Raw genomic sequence first — 21,649 nt, 5'->3', positions numbered from 1 at the left:
CCAGGCCCGTCCCTCTCTGACAAAGGAAGACCATTTTAATCTATTTTAACACACTGCTACCTTTCGGTAAATGTAGAAGAACCAACTATAGTGGAGCACTGCTGAACTTGTTACTGTCTAATAGAAATTATAGCTAAGTGAGGGGGCTATCATGACATGGTAGCATTTCACTTGATCCCTAGAGTTAGGAATCAGCAATTTCTATGGAAAATCTTTGTTTGAGTACAATTTTTCACATGTGCTTCTTTGTAAGGTGACCCCTACGGCTGGCCAGGCGGGTTGGGTGCGATCTGTTGACGCTGAACTTGTTGACACCAAAATGTTGACCGTCAGAATGTCGACAAGTTCAGTGTGTCTACGTGATTAAAATGGTGACATTGTGACTGTCAACAGGTAGAAAAGTCGGCTCTCACAATGTGCACATTCAAATTGCAATGTCTGTGCCAGCAGCCAGACCCACTGGTACAATACAGTACATAACAAAGTAAAAATACATGTCAAAACCTAAATAAATAAAAAAAACAACACAAACTCTAGTGCTGCAAACCTAGGCTGGTACTAGCAAAATCAGGGGGACAAAAAGCATAGGATCCCCCCGGCTTTACTAGTGCCAGCACTAGGCTGGTGGCACTATAGCAGGGGAACCCGCAGCATGGATTCCCCATGCCATAATAAGAACCAGCACTGGGCTGGATTCCCTAAGAAAATTCGATCTGCAAAAGAGAAAAAAAAATTAATAGTAAAAACACCATTTTGTCCCTGGTGCACTACAGGTCCCAGCATGCCAAGGCCACCATTAACAGTTTGGGCATGCTGGTGCTTGCAGCTAGCACACTTATATTCTGTAACATGGAAATGGAAAACACACACTTTATCGTTATCACTTTCCCACCAGAATACACTTTTATGGGTATTGCATTCTGCAAATGTTGTTGAAAACACTATTGATGTACAGATTATTAGAAATTTGTAAATGTATATTTGTTTAATAGGAAAAGAAACACTGTGATGCCAAGGAAATCCTTCCTAGAATACAATTGTTCCTAATTGGTGCCCTTAATGATACTAGGTATAATCTTGTATTTCTGCAAGAGCTGTATTTGTATGATTATTTTTGTGTTATTGTTTCACGTTAACTATAAGTAGGAAATTATGTTGTAGGTAGATGCATATGAGAGTCTTTTTGCATTCAATCAACTGCATTACACGTGTGGCTTGCCCTCCCTGCACAGGAGAGCTAAAGTTATTTTTCTTATACCTACAATTGGCTGTTAAAAATCATTAGGAGAAATTGTCTCTTTTGATTGCTAACGATGCAGGCTTAGTCAATGACGGTTTGTTAAGCAGCAGGAGGGGTTTCTAGAATCGTCTCTAGTAAGTTTAAAAGCTAGAAATCCTAGCTGTGCATTTGGTTGTGAGCAGTGACTGTGAGCAGCATGGGGAATGCCAACCTCAGAAGAGAGAAGGAAAGTAGATGCCAAACTTTTCCATCTAAAATGTCACTGTACAGCTCCTACCCAAAAAAATGGGGCAGAAACTTTGTCCTGGAGAATGAGCTGTTAACATTTCACATTTTCTCTGGTCTGCGCCAGAGGAGACACAGGGGTTTCAAGTCTGATGGTCGTTACTCCTATTCCAACTCAGTCTTTGCATCTGTTGCAGCTTCCTTGAAGGATCATCCTCGAATTAGTTTAGTTGGACTGAATGGGACTCATGCACAGGGGCGAGGGCTCGGAATGACTGTCACCAATAGAGGATATTCAAGAGTGGAAATACAAGCAACAACAAGCAATAGACCTGGGTAAGAGCTGTAATTCATTGTATCATAGATGACAGAGTAGCTGGTTGATAACCCAATAAGGTGGCCAATTAATACTTCTTTTGGACAGAATCTGTTGCTTAGAAGAGAGGTCACATGAACATTTTTAAATTTGTAAAAGTTTGCAGAATTGGGAACAAGAGGTAATGCTCTAAAACTCAGGAGGGCTATTAATTGCAGAAAGTATATTACAGTGATTTGTCAGGTACTGTTGAAAGTTCTTTTGATATACCTGAGTGCTGGAGAGAGCAGCTGCTGCTGGTGGTGACCTAAATTACATGTAAATACAAATCTAAAGGAAAAATGAGTTTGGTATAAGGTATTGAAGACAAGCATGTACCATTTCTCTGTCAAACAATTTCCTTTTGATATAGGTACTGCTGCTAAATCTTCTTCTATTAAGGTAGATACACTGTTTTGCTACGTTTCTCCTGTAAGAAGATGTAGTTGTATTTGTAGAAAACCGGTGGTAGTCAACATATCGATGCTGACTATCCCTACATCTTCAGTCTGGACGGCTGCTTCTTTTTCCCGATGAGGATCCATGATGACTCTTCTTTGAATCGACTTCAACCAATCCCGAAGAAGGAAGACGCCGGCGCGACTTCACGATATCACTGGCATAGGGGACGCTGTTAACGGCATTCTTACGGGGGTAATGTAAATATGCGGCCATCTACAATGTATAACCCTTTGTAAACTACATTGTACATGGCCGCTTACTTACATTACCCCCTTAAGAGCGCCGTTAACAGCGTCGCCTATGTCAGTGACGTCATTAAGTCGCGCCGGCGTCTTCCTTCTTCGGGATTGGTTGAAGTCTGTTCACAGAAGAGTCATCATGGATCCTCGTCTGGAAACAGCCGTCCGGACTGAAGATGTTGGGGTAAGTCTTGTCGGTGTAGTCAGCACCGTTATGCCGTACCCCATCCGTAGAAAACTACTGCTTCATATTACCCACTGCATGATGCAAAGCACATTTAGTACACTCCGCTTGCTGTATATAGTTGCCTCTTGCAGAATTGTCATCGTTTTTTTTATTTTCACTTTATCATTTAGTTCCACACCAGCAGAAATGGATGAATTTGATTTCCCAAAGCTGAAGATATTCACAGATGATAATGTTTCTCTGGCTTCTACCACTGAATCAATATTTGTAGAAGGTAAGGTTTATCCTAAATGTGTAATTGGCACAAGCTACACAGTACAATTACTGTTGAGCTTAGTGTGCAATAGGTTGTTTGTAATGTATTGTTTAACCCTATACTACACAATCTCAGTCCTTCTTGTGCAATTCTCATTTAATCATTTTCAGAATTAAACCTTCCCTGGTATATTGGTTTTTTTTCTATGTATAATGAATTAATTTTCAGAGCAGTTGATGTTAATGGTACCATTGTTTGTTATTAATAGATGTTCCTGGTAACTATGTTTATATTGGGACATCAGTTATGATACTAGTAACAGTGACTAATGTTAAATCACTCAAGAAAAACATTGGATCTTATATTACTAATACCACAAGCAGTTACCTAATGCACATATTATGTACAAGCAAATTCCACCTTTTTATTAGATAACTTGAAAATATAACCACCACCTACCTTGCATCCCTTTCTCTCAATTATGGGGGTCCAATATCTTCTACGGCACTGCTTGGGTTAATGTTTCCAGTGTGCAAATTGTTCTCAAGATGATCTCTATGTTGCTGCACCTGCTCAACTCGCCACTGCACTATTGCTCTTCTTCAGACCAGTGACATTTGATACTACAATTCTCTTGGTGCTAAAACCAGGAACATAACATTACATTATAGATCTGCCCACACCAACATCTAATTTAAATATTGCCTATGTTATCTTAGTAGAGGGTGAATGGGTCTGCATGACATGCACTCTTTTCCATTGCACTCATAGCACCATGTAAGCTGCTGTTCGTTCATTCATTCATTCAATATTTTAGATGCTTTTTATTCCTCTGTGAGAGCCGAATTAGAAGCTGATGCTGTTGAATTTGAGTTTGAGTCCTGGAGCAGTGCAGTCGAACCTCAATATGCCAAAAAGCAGAAAAAAGAGGTTATCAAACGACAAGATGTCATTTATGGTGAGAAAGACAGTTGTTTGTCTGTTTGCACTTGCTTTTGTATGCGTTATCTGATTTAATTTGCGTAAAACACATGCATTTTTTGTAACTATGAGAAATGATTTACTGTTTGCTACTATTCAATTTTTTTCCTCTGGAAATTTGCAAATGCAACATCTGTGAAAAACTGCATTTTTCTCTTTGTCGTTGTCAGAGCTCATGCAGACAGAGATGCACCACGTGCGAACACTAAAGATTATGTTAAATGTGTACTCTCGTGCACTGAAAGAAGAACTGCATGGCAATAAAGAAGTACTCCAACTCTTCCCATGCGTGAATGAGCTGTTAGACCTGCATGGGCAGTTTCTAGCCTGGTTTAAAGAGAGACGCAAAGAGTCTCTTGAAGAAGGCAGCGATCGTAATTACATCATACAGAAGATTGGAGATATGCTCGTACAGCAGGTGGGAAAATAGCCATTTTTCTGTCATTCCTTGTTTCTTACAATTAATAAGATTGGTAAACCACTAGCTTAAGTACTTTTAAACGTGGCATGGAACTTCAAAGGAAGAATACATGTGACAAAAAAGAAATTGCAAATTATGTACGTGATTATGCAATCCCTACTGTGAAATAGAAAAATACTGAGACAGCAGACCTTGTGCTTTCATACAGGGCATGGAAGAGTGTTTTTGTTTACTGTTTTATTTCAGAGGATGAGGTGAAATTCCTTGCACACGAGTAGTAGTTATTCATCAAGAATTTAAACATTAAGAAAGCTAATGTATTAGTATTCTTGTCACACAGCTGTGTGACAGACTGTTGAGGGGGATTGGCTAGAATTGGAGCCAGGTGCAAGGGTAGTGCTGGGTCTGTTGTGGCTAGTGCAAGCTTTGGCTGAGATAAATAAAATAGCTTTGAACCAACAATTGCAGTCCTCACAGGAACCATTGTTTATAGAGCTTACAGCAGAAAACCCACATAGTAAGTTGTTTTTCTTAAAATAGCAAGTTATGTCTGTTTTAAGCTGTCCTCACTTACTTAGCTGTCCTTCTACAAATCATTATCCCCTTTTCAAAATCTCTAGAGGTTGCAAATAAATATGTCTGCCACAGGCTGAAATAGATCTCATTGTGTCATGTGACAGGAAAGGGGGAGGATTTTACAGTTCTCAGAGGGGCATTTCAAAGCCTCTCTGCTATGTTTGTCATGGTAGTCCATGACACTGAGCCAAATTATAAATCATTAATAGTAGCCTGAAGAAGCAAACCAAGGTATGTTGTAAATAACTATTATTATAGCCTGCCACAGTGATTTATCATAATAATTGTTTATTTGTATGGTGCCACAGATTTCATAGTGCCTGACATAATCAGATAAAACAGACATGAGAACAGTAAGCATACATAGGTACAGATTATTATTTTTATTTATTTATAAGGCTCCACAGATTCTGTAGTGCCGGATACAGAAGCAAGTAACAAATGGATGAGGTAATACATATAAGTAGCACAGATGAGTGTGCGTAATGCTATGGGGTTTCACACAGAGTGCAGCAAAATACAAGAACGGACATACAAGGTAGTAGACACATATGGGACAGTAGGTAGAGAGGACCTTGCCTGCTATAGCTTACATTCTAGAGGAAGGGGTGGTGGGAGACAATAGGACCAGCTGGGATAAAATGAAGATGGCAGGCAAAAGAAGAGGAGGTAATGGATAAAGATGATCAGGAGGTGGTAGGATAGGTGAGCTTGAAAAGGTGAGTTTTTAGTGAGCATTTGAAGGACTGAAGGTTGGGGGAGAGTCAAGTGAGGCGAAGTAGGGAGTTCCAAAGAATGGGGACAGCACGGCAGATATTCTAAAATGAATGTGGAGCCAATGGAGAGATTTAGGCAGAGGAGTAGCAGAAGAGGGGTAACGGGAGAGGAAGATAAGCCTAACCGCAGCCATCTCTATAGGCAAGAAATTTGAGAGTCAGGAAGGCCAGTGGGAATGAGGTTGCAATAGTCGAGACGAGAAATGATGAGTGAATGGACCAGAATTTGGTTGCTTCCTGAGAGAGAAAGGGATGGATTTTCGTTATTTTTCGGAGGAGGAAGTGGCAAGATTTGTTGAGGGACTTGATATGAGGGGTAAAATTGAGGGAATGAGATAAGGGTGACTCCAAGGCAACGGGCTTGGATGACAGGAGAGAGAACTATGTTGTCAACCAAGAGAGAGAGATTGGGAGGGACAGCAGCATTGGCGGGAGAAAAGATGTTGAGCTCGGATTTGCAGTAGTTGAGTTTGAGGATGTTCAGGTAGTTACAGCCGAAGCTAGATTCTTGAGTTAGGAAGGCGGGAGACAGGTCAGGGAAGGAAAGATATATTTGCATGTCATCAGCATAGAGGTGGTATTGTAGGCGCGAGAGCACGCAAAGATGATGGGGACAGATAAGCAGAATAAGTGCATGGATGCAATTCGCAAAACAAATCTCCTAGCATACATGAACAATTGCGCATGACATGACAGAGGAAACGGTGAGTGGACAGATATGTAAGATAGGGTAGAGGACATTGCACTTGAGAGCTTACATTCTAAAGAGGTAATGAAAACACAATAAGAGCAAATGGAACAATAGTCATAGTGGGGTCCACTATAGAGGGTGCTTAGGTCTGCAAGATGCTGAGACCAAGATAGTGCAGGGGCCTAGATGGTACACAGTCCTGGAAGGTGTTTATATTAAAAGTAAAAAAAAACACATTAAATTTTCATGTAATTGCTGCTTAAATAAGAACTTCTCTTTTTCTTAAAATATTATAGAACTTCCTTTCTCAATAGAACCCTCTGTCTAAAAACACTGTGTATAAACAATCGTGGAATATAATATTATTTCTCTTTTTTCCTATCTTGGGGACACTGCTACAATGGGGTTGTAGTTGGGAAGTGTGGAGTTGGCACTTAACTAGTTAAACTGTGGCTGGTGACAGACTCCTCCCCTCTGGAACCCCCTGCAGCTAGTCAGAGTATTCTAAGTGACCAAGGAGTTGGGCTGACTTTTATTTTGCTACTATTTATTTTATTTTATAGGCCATTTTTTTCTACTAGGAAAGTGTAGATAGAAGGGGACAGCAGGGCTGCTTTACTTACAGGACTGCAGCGCTGTCAGGTAGTGAGAGTGGCGGCTCTCACAGAAACTGCCTGTCTTCTTTGCATGATGCTGGCACGCAGAGCGGGAGAAGACGCGGCCACATTATTTCCTGGGGACCAGCGCTGCTCTGAGGAGCATAAAGCACCGGAAAACAGAAGCGATGGCCGCCGCCATCTTGGAAGATAACAGTCCCTTCCTCAGAGAGGGGCAGGGGATAGAGCTACAGTACACAATGCTTTTAATGCATTAAGAAGAGGCAGTCTGCGGGCTTCATAGGAGAAGCGCCCCAGACAAACTCTTATAAGCAGGCAGGAGGCCGCTGGACGCTGCATACAGAGAGGGATTATTATAGCGCTCCCCCGTCTTAATTAGCAGATTGGTTTCTTCCACAGGGCCAAACCATCGGCTGGAGAAGGAAACTTTTTTGCAGTCAAACTCTGACAATCTTGGCTGCTACTGGACTCCCTCCTGCCTGCTATACATTAGCCTGGCTTTGCTAGGTATTATTTATTTCTTATATTACACTATACTTGCTTTATAAGAGGAGCTATACAGTGTTTTACAAGAGATATAGTGTTGTAATTACATAATTGAATATATTGTTCTCTACTCACTAAAAATGTATACATATATAATATTAAAAATAAAATAAATATCTAAGATACTACTGGTGACTATATACTATACTTTTTATTCCCATTCAGTAATCATGTCTGATAAATGAAAATCTACCAAAGCTAATTTTTATAATTGTTCAAAATGTAAAATAAAATTACCTATGGGACAACAGGACTTGGGGGCCCACTGCGTGGGCTGTGACGCGGGGTCCCAGGCCGCGCAGTCTCAGGTTTCTGCTCCTATAGCCATGGAGGAACCGAAGTGGGCAATGTCTTTACAACAGTCTGTAGACTCTCTGGTGCAGCTTTTGAGCCGCCCAAAAGGGACTCTAGTAGAGGATCACACCTCTACCTCGTTAGTTGGGGTAGCCCGAACGGCAGTATTGTCTCAACAAGAGGAGAATGCAGGTGTAGGTCCAAGTGACCTTCCATCCTCATTGGCTCCTTCGGGCCTTTCCCAGGGGGAACCGGCCTGGTCCAGTGCTTTGGTTAGCGGTATAGATAAATTAAACCGTTTTTTAGATTACCCAGGACCATCGGGGTCTAGGTACAAAAGACACAAAGTGAACCATAGGCTCTTCTCGGTCTCTGACTCTGAGGCCTCATCAGAGGAGGATGGGGAACTTCTGCATGAGTCAGATTTCCAGACATAGGTCTTAGACCTGGATGACTCTAATAGAATCCAAGGTGTTGAGGATCTGGTTCTGGCAGATCGGCGGGCCTTAGATCCCGTAGATATTGACGAGCCTAGACCAGTTAACCACAGGTTATTCAAATAGGTTAAAAAACTCGTAATTTATTTCCCCCCTTCTTCGGAATTAAGAGAGATTGCTGAATCTGCATGGTCTCGGCCCAATCGCAAAATGGTGGTTACATGTAGGTTTCTGTCCCTGTACCCATTGCAGCCAGATGACCTAGCACACTGGAAACAGGTTCCTAGAGTGGATATACCGGTGACACAACTAGTGCGCCAGACTACTCTGCCAGTTCCGGGCATCGCCAATCTTCAGGATGTCACTGATCGTAAAGTGGAAGGATTTTTAAAATCCATTTATGGTATAGCAGGAGCCTCCTTTGGACCCATGCTGTCTTCTGCTTGGGTTGCTAGGGTGATGGAAACTTGGGCTTACCGACTGGCAGAGGGATTGCAGGATTCGGACCTTCTTCCCCTGGCCTTACACCTGAAGGAAGCTGCAGAGTACCTGTATGAGGCAGCGCAAAACGCTGTATCATTGTCGCCTTCTATGTCAGCTACTGCGGTAGCGGCTAGAAGAACTGTTTGGCTTCAGTCCTGGGCAGCTGACGCAGAATCAAAAAGGGCCTTGGAGGCCATTCCTTATTCAGACTCGGTACTTTTTGGACCAGAGTTAGATCACTTTATCTCCCAGGCGACAGGGGAAAGATTACTTCCCTTCCCCGTTAATGTGATAAAGCCTTGTACTCCGAGGTTTAGCTTCTTTCGCCAGCCTTTTCGTGAAGGGCCTGCCTTTAGAGGCCAGACAAGCATAGGTGTAGGGCTTCTGGGTTTAGAGGCCTCTCCCATAGAGGAAGGTCCTCAGCTGGTAGCAGGTGCCAGGCCAGACTTCCGGGGAAACCGGCAGTCTGACTCTCATCCTCCTCATCTCGCGGCAGCGGGAGTAGGGGGACGTCTGCGACTGTTCACATAACAGTGGATAAAATCCTCTCCAGATCCCTGGATTCAGGGACTCGTGGGGCAAGGGGATATATCCTAGATCTTTTAGGTCAGGCCCCTCATTGTTTTTTTGCAACTTCCTTGCCTCTCGACCACAATAGAAGGCAAATGATGTTGCACTGTGTAAATTCTCTTCCGTCAGCGGGAGTAATCTGCCCAGTCCCAGAGAATCGGAGACGCCAGGGATTCTATTCAAATCTCTTTTTGGGCTCCAAACCAGACAGTTCCTTCCAACCCATTTTGAGCTTAAAGTCTCTGAATCTAAACCTGAGAATCGACGGGTTTCGAATGGAGTCTCTTCGTTCACTGATAAATGGGTTGGAGGGGGGAGAATTCCTGGTGTCCATAGATATTCGGGACGCATATCTGCATGTACCTATATGGGAAGGGCACCAGCCATTGCTCTGCTTCACGGCAGGAGCGGTCCATTACCAATTCAGGGCGCTTCCTTTTGGCCTGGCCACAGTGCTCAGAGTATTTACAAAAATCATGGCAGTAATGGCTACCCGACTCCGATCTATGGGGGTGAAGCATAGTGCCCTATCTCGACGACTTGCTGATCAAAGCCCTTTCAGATCAGCTTCTTCGTCAGCATTAACACCTCACTTTAGAGACCCTGCAGCTGCATGGTTGGTTGATAAACGTCCAGAAGTCACAGTTAATACCTGTCCAGAGGATGATTTTCTTAGGTCTTATAATGGGCACCAGAAGACAGAAAATTTTCCTTCCACATGACAAGGTTTGCTCGCTACATTACCTAATGACCAAGGTCCTAGACAATCACAAACCTTCCATGCTTCTTTGCATGAGGTTACTGGACAAGATGGTCTCCACCTTCGAGATGATTCCTTATGGAAGGTTTCACTCAAGATGCTTCCAGGGGGATCTCCTAAAGAAGTGGTCAGGTTCATCTCTCAACTCAAAGGACCAGAGGATACTGTTGTCCCCAGAGGCTCGTCTATCTCTCAGATGGTGGAAGAGTCAAGAACACCGAAGCATGGGCAGATCCTCAGTCCCTAATTCAGGGATTCCGAGTACGATTACAATCAGACAATGCCACGTTGGTGTCAACAAACATGGGGGGGGGGGGGTCAAGGAGCCCAAATGCAATGGGCTTTTAAGGCCAGATATTTGCCTGGGCAGAACAGTTAGTCCCATCTATGTCAGCTGTATTCATTCCTGGCATTCTTAATTGGGAAGCCGTCTTCCTAAGTCATCACACAGCAATGCCAGGGTAATGGTCGCTCCATCCAGAAGTATTTCAGATAATAGTCCGAAAGTGGGGCCCCCCCGGATCTGGATCTTATGGCGTCCAGACACAATGGGCAGGTTCCCAGATTTAGTGCAAGAGCAAGGGACCCACTGGCGATGGCGGTGGACATAATGACAATACACTGAAATTTTCGGCTGGGGTATCTTTTCCCTCCCATTCCATTACTTCCCCGAGTACTCCAGCGGGTAAAGCAGGGAGGACTCCCAGTTATTCTGGTAGCTACCCATTGGCCCTGCAGGGTATGGTATGCGGACATCCTTTTCATGTCAGGGGGTCAAGGACTTTGCCTCTTCACAACGACCTCCTTCTACAGGGTTCTTTTCAGCATCAGGACCAGTCTCGGCTGGCTTCGACGGCATGGCTGTTGAAGCCAGCCTCTGGCGCTCAAAAGGGTTTTCCTCCAGGGTGGTGAATACCCTGTTACGGGCTTGGAAACCAGTGTCAGCCCGCATTTATCATAGAATCTGGCGCATCTACATTAAAGGGTGTGAAGACCGGGCACACAGTACAAGTAAATTTCATTTGCCCTGGCTGCTAAGTTTTCTTCAAAATGGTTTTGATGTAGGGCTCCGCCTGGGATCTTTAAAGGTCCAGGTCTCGGCTCTTTCCATTTTCTTTCAGAATTGTCTGTCGGACCTTCCGGAAGTCCATACTTTTTTGCATGGGGTCCTGCACATTCAACCTCCCATTGTTCCTCCCACGGCACCCTGGGATTTTAATTTGGTACTATCTATGCTATAAGAACCTCCTTTTGAACCCTTACAGTCAGCGGACCTTAGGTTTTTGACATGAAAGGTGGTGTTCCTGCTGGCCATAGCGTAGTCTAGATGAGTCTCAGAGCTTGAGGCTCTTTCCTGCAGGGACCCTTTCCTGGTCTTTCCATGATGACAGGGCGGTGCTTCGGACTGTCCTTTCCGCTCTACCGAAAGTAGTTTCCGGATTTCACATTAATCAGGAAATAGTGGTGCCAGTGTTTCAAGATGCTTCCGCAGGTTCCACCTTAGTATATTTAGACGTGGTCAGAGCATTGCGTATTTATGTCCAAAGAACTTCGGACATCCAGCGTACGGACTCTCTTTTTGTTCTAGTCCAGTGGTTCCCAAACTTTTGCAGCTCGCGGCACCCTTAGAGTCTCCATAATTTTTTTAAGGCACCCCTCCAAAATAATTACAGAGCAGTCCTGTTTTAGAATTAGTTGGGTCAAAAAATTGTAATAAGTATTTAGGTCAGGACAGAAATGCTTATTTAGTTGTATGCAAAAATGCCCCCTCTGCATCCAGACACTCTGCCCTCTCTCACGCTGTCCCCCCTCCTCTGCCCTCTGTTACGCTGTCCCCCCTCCTCTGCCCTCTGTCACGCTGTCTCCCTCCTGTCACACTATCCCCCTCCACTGCCCCTCTCACGCTGTCCTCCTCCTCTGTCACGCTGTCCCCCTCCTCTGCCCTCTGTCACGCTGTCCCCCTCCTCTGCCCTCTGTCACGCTGTCCCCCTCCTCTGCCCTCTGTCACGCTGTCCCCCTCCTCTGCCCTCTGTCACGCTGTCCCCCTCCTCTGCCCTCTGTCACGCTGTCCCCCTCCTCTGCCCTCTGTCACGCTGTCCCCCTCCTCTGCCCTCTGTCACGCTGTCCACCTCCTCTGCCCTCTGTCACGCTGTCCACCTCCTCTGCCCTCTGTCACGCTGTCCCACCTCCTCTGCCCTCTGTCACGCTGTCCCACCTCCTCTGCCCTCTGTCACGCTGTCCCAGCTCCTCTGCCCTCTGTCACGCTGTCCCAGCTCCTCTGCCCTCTGTCACGCTGTCCCAGCTCCTCTGCCCTCTGTCACGCTGTCCCAGCTCCTCTGCCCTCTGTCACGCTGTCCCAGCTCCTCTGCCCTCTGTCACGCTGTCCCAGCTCCTCTGCCCTCTGTCACGCTGTCCCAGCTCCTCTGCCCTCTGTCACGCTGTCCCAGCTCCTCTGCCCTCTGTCACGCTGTCCCAGCTCCTCTGCCCTCTGTCACGCTGTCCCAGCTCCTCTGCCCTCTGTCACGCTGTCCCAGCTCCTCTGCCCTCTGTCACGCTGTCCCAGCTCCTCTGCCCTCTGTCACGCTGTCCCAGCTCCTCTGCCCTCTGTCACGCTGTCCCAGCTCCTCTGCCCTCTGTCACGCTGTCCCAGCTCCTCTGCCACGCTGTCACGCTGTCCCAGCTCCTCTGTCATGCTGTCCCAGCTCCTCTGCCCTCTGCCACGCTGTCCCAGCTCCTCTGCCCTCTGCCACGCTGTCACGCTGTCCCAGCTCCTCTGCCCTCTGCCACGCTGTCACGCTGTCCCAGCTCCTCTGCCCTCTGCCACGCTGTCACGCTGTCCCAGCTCCCCCCTGCCCTCTGCCACGCTGTCACGCTGTCCCAGCTCCCCCCTGCCCTCTGTCACGCTGTCCCAGCTCCCCCCTGCCCTCTGCCACGCTGTCCCAGCTCCTCTGCCCTCTGCCACGCTGTCACGCTTTCCCAGCTCCTCTGCCCTCTGCCACGCTGTCACGCTTTCCCAGCTCCTCTGCCCTCTGCCACGCTGTCACGCTTTCCCAGCTCCTCTGCCACGCTGTCCCAGCTCCTCTGCCACGCTGTCCCAGCTCCTCTGCCACGCTGTCCCAGCTCCTCTGTCACGCTGTCCCAGCTCCTCTGCCACCCTGTCACGCTGTCCCAGCTCCTCTGCCACCCTGTCACGCTGTCCCAGCTCCTCTGCCACCCTGTCACGCTGTCCCAGCTCCTCTGCCACCCTGTCACGCTGTCCCAGCTCCTCTGCCACCCTGTCACGCTGTCCCAGCTCCTCTGCCACCCTGTCACGCTGTCCCAGCTCCTCTGCCACCCTGTCACGCTGTCCCAGCTCCTCTGTCACGCTGTCCCAGCTCCTCTGTCACGCTGTCCCAGCTCCTCTGTCACGCTGTCCCAGCTCCTCTGTCACGCTGTCCCAGCTTCTCTGTCACGCTGTCCCAGCTCCTCTGTCACGCTGTCCCAGCTCCTCTGTCACGCTGTCCCAGCTCCTCTGTCACGCTGTCCCAGCTCCTCTGTCACGCTGTCCCAGCTCCTCTGCCACGCTGTCACGCTGTCCCAGCTCCTCTGCCACGCTGTCCCAGCTCCTCTGCCCTCTGTCACGCTGTCCCAGCTCCTCTGCCCTCTGCCCTCTGTCACGCTGTCCCAGCTCCTCTGCCCTCTGTCACGCTGTCCCAGCTCCTCTGCCCTCTGTCACGCTGTCCCAGCTCCTCTGCCCTCTGTCACGCTGTCCCAGCTCCTCTGCCCTCTGTCACGCTGTCCCAGCTCCTCTGCCCTCTGCCCTCTGTCACGCTGTCCCAGCTCCTCTGCCCTCTGTCACGCTGTCCCAGCTCCTCTGCCCTCTGTCACGCTGTCCCAGCTCCTCTGCCCTCTGTCACGCTGTCCCAGCTCCTCTGCCCTCTGCCACGCTGTCACGCTGTCCCAGCTCCTCTGCCCTCTGCCACGCTGTCACGCTGTCCCAGCTCCTCTGCCCTCTGCCACGCTGTCACGCTGTCCCAGCTCCTCTGCCACGCTGTCCCAGCTCCTCTGCCACCCTGTCCCAGCTCCTCTGCCACCCTGTCCCAGCTCCTCTGCCACCCTGTCCCAGCTCCTCTGCCACCCTGTCCCAGCTCCTCTGCCACCCTGTCACGCTGTCCCAGCTCCTCTGTCACGCTGTCCCAGCTCCTCTGTCACGCTGTCCCAGCTCCTCTGTCACGCTGTCCCAGCTCCTCTGTCATGCTGTCCCAGCTCCTCTGCCCTCTGTCACGCTGTCCCAGCTCCTCTGCCCTCTGTCACGCTGTCCCAGCTCCTCTGCCACGCTGTCACGCTGCCCCAGCTCCTCTGCCACGCTGTCACGCTGCCCCAGCTCCTCTGCCACCCTGTCACGCTGTCCCAGCTCCTCTGCCACCCTGTCACGCTGTCCCAGCTCCTCTGTCACGCTGTCCCAGCTCCTCTGTCACGCTGTCCCAGCTCCTCTGTCACGCTGTCCCAGCTCCTCTGCCACGCTGTCCCAGCTCCTCTGCCACGCTGTCACGCTGTCCCAGCTCCTCTGCCACGCTGTCACGCTGTCCCAGCTCCTCTGCCACGCTGTCCCTCTCGTCACGCTGTCGCTGTCCCTCTCCGCTGTCCCCCTCCCTCCTGTCCCCCTCCCTCCTGTCACGCTGTCCCTCTCCTCTGTCCCCCTACCTCCTGTCACGCTGTCCCTCTCCTCTGTCCCCCTACCTCCTGTCACGCTGTCCCTCTCCTCTGTCCCCCTCCCTCCTGTCACGCTGTCCCTCTCCTCTGTCCCCCTCCATCCTGTCACGCTGTCCCTCTCCTCTGTCCCCCTCCCTCCTGTCACGCTGTCCCTCTCCTCTGTCCCCCTCCCTCCTGTCACGCTGTCCCTCTCCTCTGTCCCCCTCCCTCCTGTCACGCTGTCCCTCTCCTCTGTCCCCCTCCTCTGCCCTCTCTCACTTTGCCCCCTCTGCCTCGCGCCAGCCATAAAAAAATAAACAGAAACACTTGCCAATCCGCGCGGCGCCGGGACCCAGCATCCTCCTCTCTCACGCAGCAGCTGTCACTGATATGACAGGCTGCGTGAGAGAGGAGGATGCTGGGTCCCGGCGCCGCGCGGATTGGTAAGTGTTTCTGTTTATTTTTTTTATGGCTGGCCCGCGGCACCCCTGGGAGCCGCGGCGCACAGTTTGGGAACCGCCGTCCTAGTCGATTCCCAGGAAAAGAGGCTGGCCAGCTTCCAAGCAGACCATTGCTAGATGGCTTACCTTTACAATAAAACAGGCGTATTTTAGGGCTGATCGAATTTGGCCTACCCACGTTACGGCACACTCCACCAGGTCTGTGGAGGCTTCCTGGGCTGTGCGGAATGGGGCCTCTGCTGATCATGCTGAGCAGCCACATGGTCCTCGGTCCATACATTCACCAAATTTTATCAGTTCAGTGAATTCATGTCCTCGGATGCTAGCTCCGGCCGTAGCGTGCTACGTGCTGGGCATCCAGGACGGTCCCTTCCTTAGGGGCAGATGCTTTGGTACGTCCCCATTGTAGCAGTGTCCCCCAGATAGGTAGAAAGAGAAAACAGGATTTTTGAACTTACAATAAATCCCTTTCTCTGATTCCATCTGGGGGACACTGCGTTCCCTCCCTTCTGTTCTTCTGCTGTTTGCTTATTGGTTGTTTGACTCCCTTTCCTTGAGGGCTTTAGAATTACACTGACTAGCTGCAGATGGTTGCTGATGGGAGGAGTCTGTCAGCAGCCACAGTTTAACTAGTTAAGTGCCAACTCCAGACTCCCCAGCTACAACCCTATTGTAGCAGTGTCCCCCAGATGGAATCAGAGAACGGGATTTATCATAAGTATAAAAATCCTTTTATTTGTCATGCTCCAGCACCTAACATGGTTAGCCTTAAACTTACTGTACGACATCCCTATCTTTCACAATTAAATTACATCACTGTTGTATTATAAGGATATTGAATATCATAGATCAATGACCATATAAAAGCAAAAGGTCAAAGGCTGACTTGACTCCCTTTATAAATTCAGTACACCATGTTAACATCGAACCTCACATGACCAAATGTTTCAATAGTGATATCCTGTAGGCTAGTGTCTTACATTGAAATTATTCTGTTAGAATAATAGAAACTCTGCATTATGGATGTGATTTTTTTTAAGAAACTGTACATTTGAGGAATAATAGACGCAACGTAATTCTGGTCTGTTCCAGTTTCTTTAGAGAAAATGCACATTCCACAAAAAGCAGTCGCTGCACATTCTCCATATCCCAAATTATCAATAGTAGTTTAGTATTATTATTATTATTATTATTTAGTAAACAGTCAAGGAGGTTTACTTACTAACATTTATTTGAGTAGCAAATTTGCACTAAACAATAATAACCAATCCAAAATCTGCTTTCATCTGTATGTCAATAGATTGAGGAGGGAATACTTTACTTTTTAACAGAGCTGCAGTGATGTATTGGGTAACGCAGACAAATGTTTTATGCTATGGTTCACATATAAACGTTAACATTTTTCTTAGAAAAAATCTATGTGGCTGGCTACTATAAGATGGGTGGTTACCATTCAATACCAGTCTATAAATGGAACTTGAGGAGAGAGTGAATGTGCAGTATGTTCCATATTACCATCAATACTTTGCTTCACAAAACAAAACTGCAATAGCCATGGTTCTGTGAATTTGAAATAGATTGTTAGTGTGATTATTGAATATTAATTGTTGAAATGAGAGTTGAAAGACTGCTATTTTTTTTGCCTTCAATCTGGCTTGTGTCCACTTTTGCAAAAATGGCTTTAAGCATCTATAGATTTAAATTATATTTGCATCTAGAAATCCTCTTTGCCTGTCATTTTATTGTAATTCATTTTCATCATGCATCAGTAAGTAGCTGATAGGCCAATGACAAGAAACGAATATAAATGGAAAGAAAAATTTATTGTTTACGTGAATTGTTAATTGCTTGGCCTTTTCACAACTAACCACTGCATGTCAGATTGATATATCTGTGTATACAGAGCCGTTATCTTTTTGGTTCAGGTCTCCATTCCCTCCCTTTTGATCTATAAAAGCATAGAATATGTTTGTTTTTTTGTTTGTTTTGTTTTTTAAGGTATAAGTACGGCATATGTTTTTGGAGTTTTTTGCAGTCAAAATTTTATTAAACATGTATGTAATTTATGTTTTCTAAAATCTCTGGTTGATGTGCTCAGTTCTCAGGTGACACCGGGGAGAGTATGAAGGATAAGTATGGGGTGTTCTGTAGCCAGCATAATAAAGCAGTGAGCTACTACAAGTTCCTGATGCGAGAAAATAAAAAATTTCAAAACCTCATGAAGGTGAGTAAAGGATTCATGAGACAAAAAATAGAAGGTAATAACATTTGTAAGATGTTTTCTCATCTAATATGTTACTTTTTCTTCTTTGTAAGGCTAGGTACACTCTGGAGGTTTTTTAGTCAATTATCGTGCCAATCACCCAATAAAAAACCGCTTGGCCACATATTGCGTTATTGTGTATACACGATGAACGACAGTAATTCCAATTTGCTGATTGTCGTTTCATTTGGTTGGTCGTACTGTTTGCTAATCTCGTTCCAATCGCCTTCCGATCATGTAGTGTGTATGCATGAATCACCCTACCAGTCGGACCTCAGGCCCTGTTATGTTTTTTGGGTTTGTTTTTCTTAAATAAATGACTGTGTTTATTTTGTTTAGCACACATCTACCCAGTAGAAAATATATAAAATGACACATCAGTGTTACATCATGTGCATAATTCAAAGAACCAGAGAACAGCAAGGAAGCAAAACGAAAAAAAACCATAATCAAATGGATTTCCAGAATTTTTCACACATCGCTGAAGTGAACACTGTGTCAAGGAATACATACATATTTGTGGGGTATCTTTTCCCTCCCATTCCAACTAAATCTTCTATCCTCACTTTTCAGAATTTATAACACTTTTGTGAGCAACCTAATTTACCTCATCTTATATATAGGTAAGGTTAATGAGGAGGAGCCAAAATCCCTCAGAAGGGAAAAAAAGACCTTGGGGTAAATGTATCAAGCTGAGAGTTTTCCAGCAGGTTTTAAAAGTGGATATGTTGCCTGTAGCAACCAATCAGATTCACTTTGTAGAATGATAGCTAGAATCTGATTGGTTTTTCAAACCTGTCTGAAAACTCTTAGCTTGATACATTTGCCCCTTGTGGAAGAGCTAACCACTTTAAATGTTTAACAGCTGGCCATAGGGCCATGAATCTAGGGAACACCAAGGACAATGGAAATTAGGGTGAGGACCTCTGGCAAAAAGTTACTATTTTCTGTCATTAACATATACAGAAAATGGTACCTTTTATAGATGACAAGAAGAATGGATAACTGAACTGAATTATTCAGTCTCTAGCTAGGACAATTGTTCTTCAGTTAGTGTAGGTATGTTCACCTTTCATTTGCTTTAACATTTGTACAGTAGTGAAGTCCTCTTAAATCATGAGGATAGAATAAAGAGTCTCTGGCTGATTATCCCCTAAGGGCATCTCTTACCTGCTTCTGAACTCTTGATTTAGTCCATGTTATCCTTGATTAAATAAACTGTGCTTAGACCAAATCCCCTTTTCTCTTTCCAACCATTAGGGGACACTGCGAGACATTGGTGTAGTAGGTGGGACTAGGAGTTTAGGCACTTATAAACTTGTTTGTTCCTTACACTCCTCCCCTACTATGCCACTCCTCTCCAGCTCAGACCTCAATTTTTTTCTAAGTGCCTAGGAGATAGGTCACTTATGTATAGGCTCCTGCTTATACTTGTATTAGTTGTAGGTTTTTCATGTTTTTATTTTAATTCCTTTTCAGGTGCAGCGCGGGACTCGATCCAAAAACCCAGAGGAATGAATAAGACTGCAGCTCTGTTCACTCTGGGTCCCAGCGCACATAAGCAGCAGCCTGGTCTCTGTTACCTGTCTCCCCTAGCAAAGGGGGCCACAATTTGCATGCCTGCCAATGGCAGCAGCTATTATGGGGCAAAAATATTATAGATGCCATATACACTGCTGCCACCACATGTGGCTTTAAATGCGGGAGGGAGTGAAACCTCTCCTCCCCGCCAGCCCGACATGCCGGCAAGTTTACCCTGCCCATAGACGACACGATCATCGGGGGGAATGGAGACAACAATTGCTCTCATTAGGAGGTGATTTAGTTGTTATGAGGAGCGCACGTAGCCTGGGCAGTTAACAGTACGTGGGGACTCTGAAAGCCGACAGCCATATGTTTATATGAGCTGACCGGCAATACATGGAGGCAGCCATAATAGGGGAGGATCTGCAAGGGTGACGCCCCCCCCCCCCTCCCTCCTTTCAGCTTCCTGGTGCGGACGGTGGCTATCTTTGGAACTGAAACACAGACACATTGAGTGCATGCTGCTTCCCTGCTCTGCCCCTCCTCAGTTGCTATCCTGGTATTGTGTTTCTATACTTCTGTATTTACAGTGAATGGCAGCCTGTTTATTTTGTTGTAAGATACACAGGACTACAGAGTCTGTGAATTGCTGGCTAATGTTAGGATTACCTAGTATATATACTTGGTACACTCCTACTATGCTTAGATTATATACATGGATATTTATATTATATTCAGACTTGTATAAATATAAAAAAATAAAGGGAAAGTGTATTTTTCTATTGTGATTGTTTCATATACAATTCAAAATATGGTCAAAGAGAAAACATCCTGATATCCTTGGCTACATCTCTGCTGTCGTGCACATGTGCAAAATGCTATTCTTTTTTTATCTTTTGAACAACTTTCCTGCTATACATTACGCCTGAAAATGGGACTTCCACGGGTAAGAGGCCCGCTGGTACCACATAGATAATATAAAGTTTTATCTCAAAGTAGCAATCCAGCTACTAAGTCCGCATTGATAGAGATATATATATATATATATATATATCTCTATCTATCTATCTAAACTCCTAGTCCCACCTACTATACCCAATGTCTCGCAGTGTTACTCAATAGAGTAAGAGAAATCGAGCTGAGGGAGCTCTATGATATGTTTGAGGATGAATTTAATGTATTGAAAAATAATGGCATGTAGTAGAAGGAAAACAGTAGTATAAAAGTGAGATGCGGATTGGTTAGCATTGTTGTCTCACAGCACTGGGGCCATGGATTTGATTTCGACCAGGGCTCTAGAGTTTGTATGTTCTGCCCACATTCTGGTATTTTAATCTGACAAAATGGGATTTAGACTGAAAGCTCCAGTGGGGCAGGGACTGATTTGAAAGATGCAATATATAATGTAACCACTAATCTGTCCTGGTCCTAAATGTAAAATAAGTAATTTTGAAAACAATGTAAATCTTTAGGGTGGAAGATATCTATCCCTTACTAACAAGAAGGCTAGAATAAGGAGAGAGAAGTCTATGCCCTTGGCTTAAGCTTGAGTAAAGATTGTTTGGGGCTCTCGCTCTCACTGCAGAAAATGTGCAGACTTTTTATGGGCTTAATTATTCACAAGAATGCATGGTATCAATTCACCATAATTCTGCAAAATTAAGCAAAGATTATAAGGATTGTTCATACTGATAACTGTGTGTGACATGACTGATTTGGAAGATCTACACACTGAAGGTAAATAATCAGTGTACTCCAACCTAAACTAAATATTACATTTTGGAAGGAGTTATCCTTTAAAATGAGTATTAATTTTATTTATTTATATTAAATGTATTGTATTAGTTGAAAACATCTGCCTACAATTACTTGCCCATGAATAAGAAACGGTGAAAGCACTTAAAAAAAATATTCGTTATCAGTTGATTAGTTAAATGAAAATTATGTTTCATTTTCTATATTTCATAAATGCAGTAGATAACTAGTTGATTATGGCATACATGTGTTCATTTTTTTTATCTCCTTATTTCTTTTGAACAGAAAATAGGTAATTTTTCCATTGTGAGGCGGCTAGGTGTCCTGGAGTGTATCCTTTTGGTTACACAGAGAATTACAAAGTATCCTGTTTTGGTGGAAAGGATTATTCAAAACACAGAAGGTAAGGATTAATCTCCACAGTATTATTGATAGTTTGTTGCCCCACTTACTGTTCACTATGTAGGTAAACATCATAGATAATATTGTATACTTCTGTTCTATACAGAATGACTTGCCATTTTTATAATTTACTTGTCACTTACTAATTATTTTTTTTTTGCATGTTGGCTGTTTTTTCAGTCTTTCACTTTCAGGCCACAAAACGATTAGTGAGGATGTGGAGGTGGGATGAATGTATATGTAGGACAAAATTGATCAAAAGTTGTGTAGAATGAAAGGTCAAAATGTAGGTCACTGCTCATAGACAGGTGAAAGGGGCTCTTTTGCGTCCTCGGCTTATAGCTGGTTCCCTGCTTCAAGTCACAAATCTGATGACATTGTGTTTGAAATGAGTAGAGTGAAAAGATTCTTATGCTACTCTGTTGAAATCTGATGACATTAGCAAGAAGACATGGGG

General features: G+C 45.4%; 1 protein-coding gene across 1 annotated transcript in view; it reads left to right on the top strand.

Moving 5' to 3' along the window:
- Positions 1–21,649, top strand: part of ARHGEF18 (Rho/Rac guanine nucleotide exchange factor 18) — a 261,370-nt gene that overhangs the window by 172,147 nt on the left and 67,574 nt on the right. The window contains exons 13-18 of the mRNA XM_075204679.1: positions 1,663–1,801; positions 2,879–2,982; positions 3,782–3,922; positions 4,116–4,363; positions 17,347–17,472; positions 21,076–21,193. Coding sequence (XP_075060780.1) covers positions 1,663–1,801; positions 2,879–2,982; positions 3,782–3,922; positions 4,116–4,363; positions 17,347–17,472; positions 21,076–21,193 — 876 coding nt within the window. The remainder of the gene's footprint in view (positions 1–1,662; positions 1,802–2,878; positions 2,983–3,781; positions 3,923–4,115; positions 4,364–17,346; positions 17,473–21,075; positions 21,194–21,649) is intronic.

Source organism: Mixophyes fleayi, chromosome 1 (assembly GCF_038048845.1).
Source record: "Mixophyes fleayi isolate aMixFle1 chromosome 1, aMixFle1.hap1, whole genome shotgun sequence".
NCBI classification, from domain to species: Eukaryota; Metazoa; Chordata; class Amphibia; order Anura; family Limnodynastidae; genus Mixophyes; species Mixophyes fleayi.
This window is presented reverse-complemented; position numbering and strand designations above follow the sequence as displayed.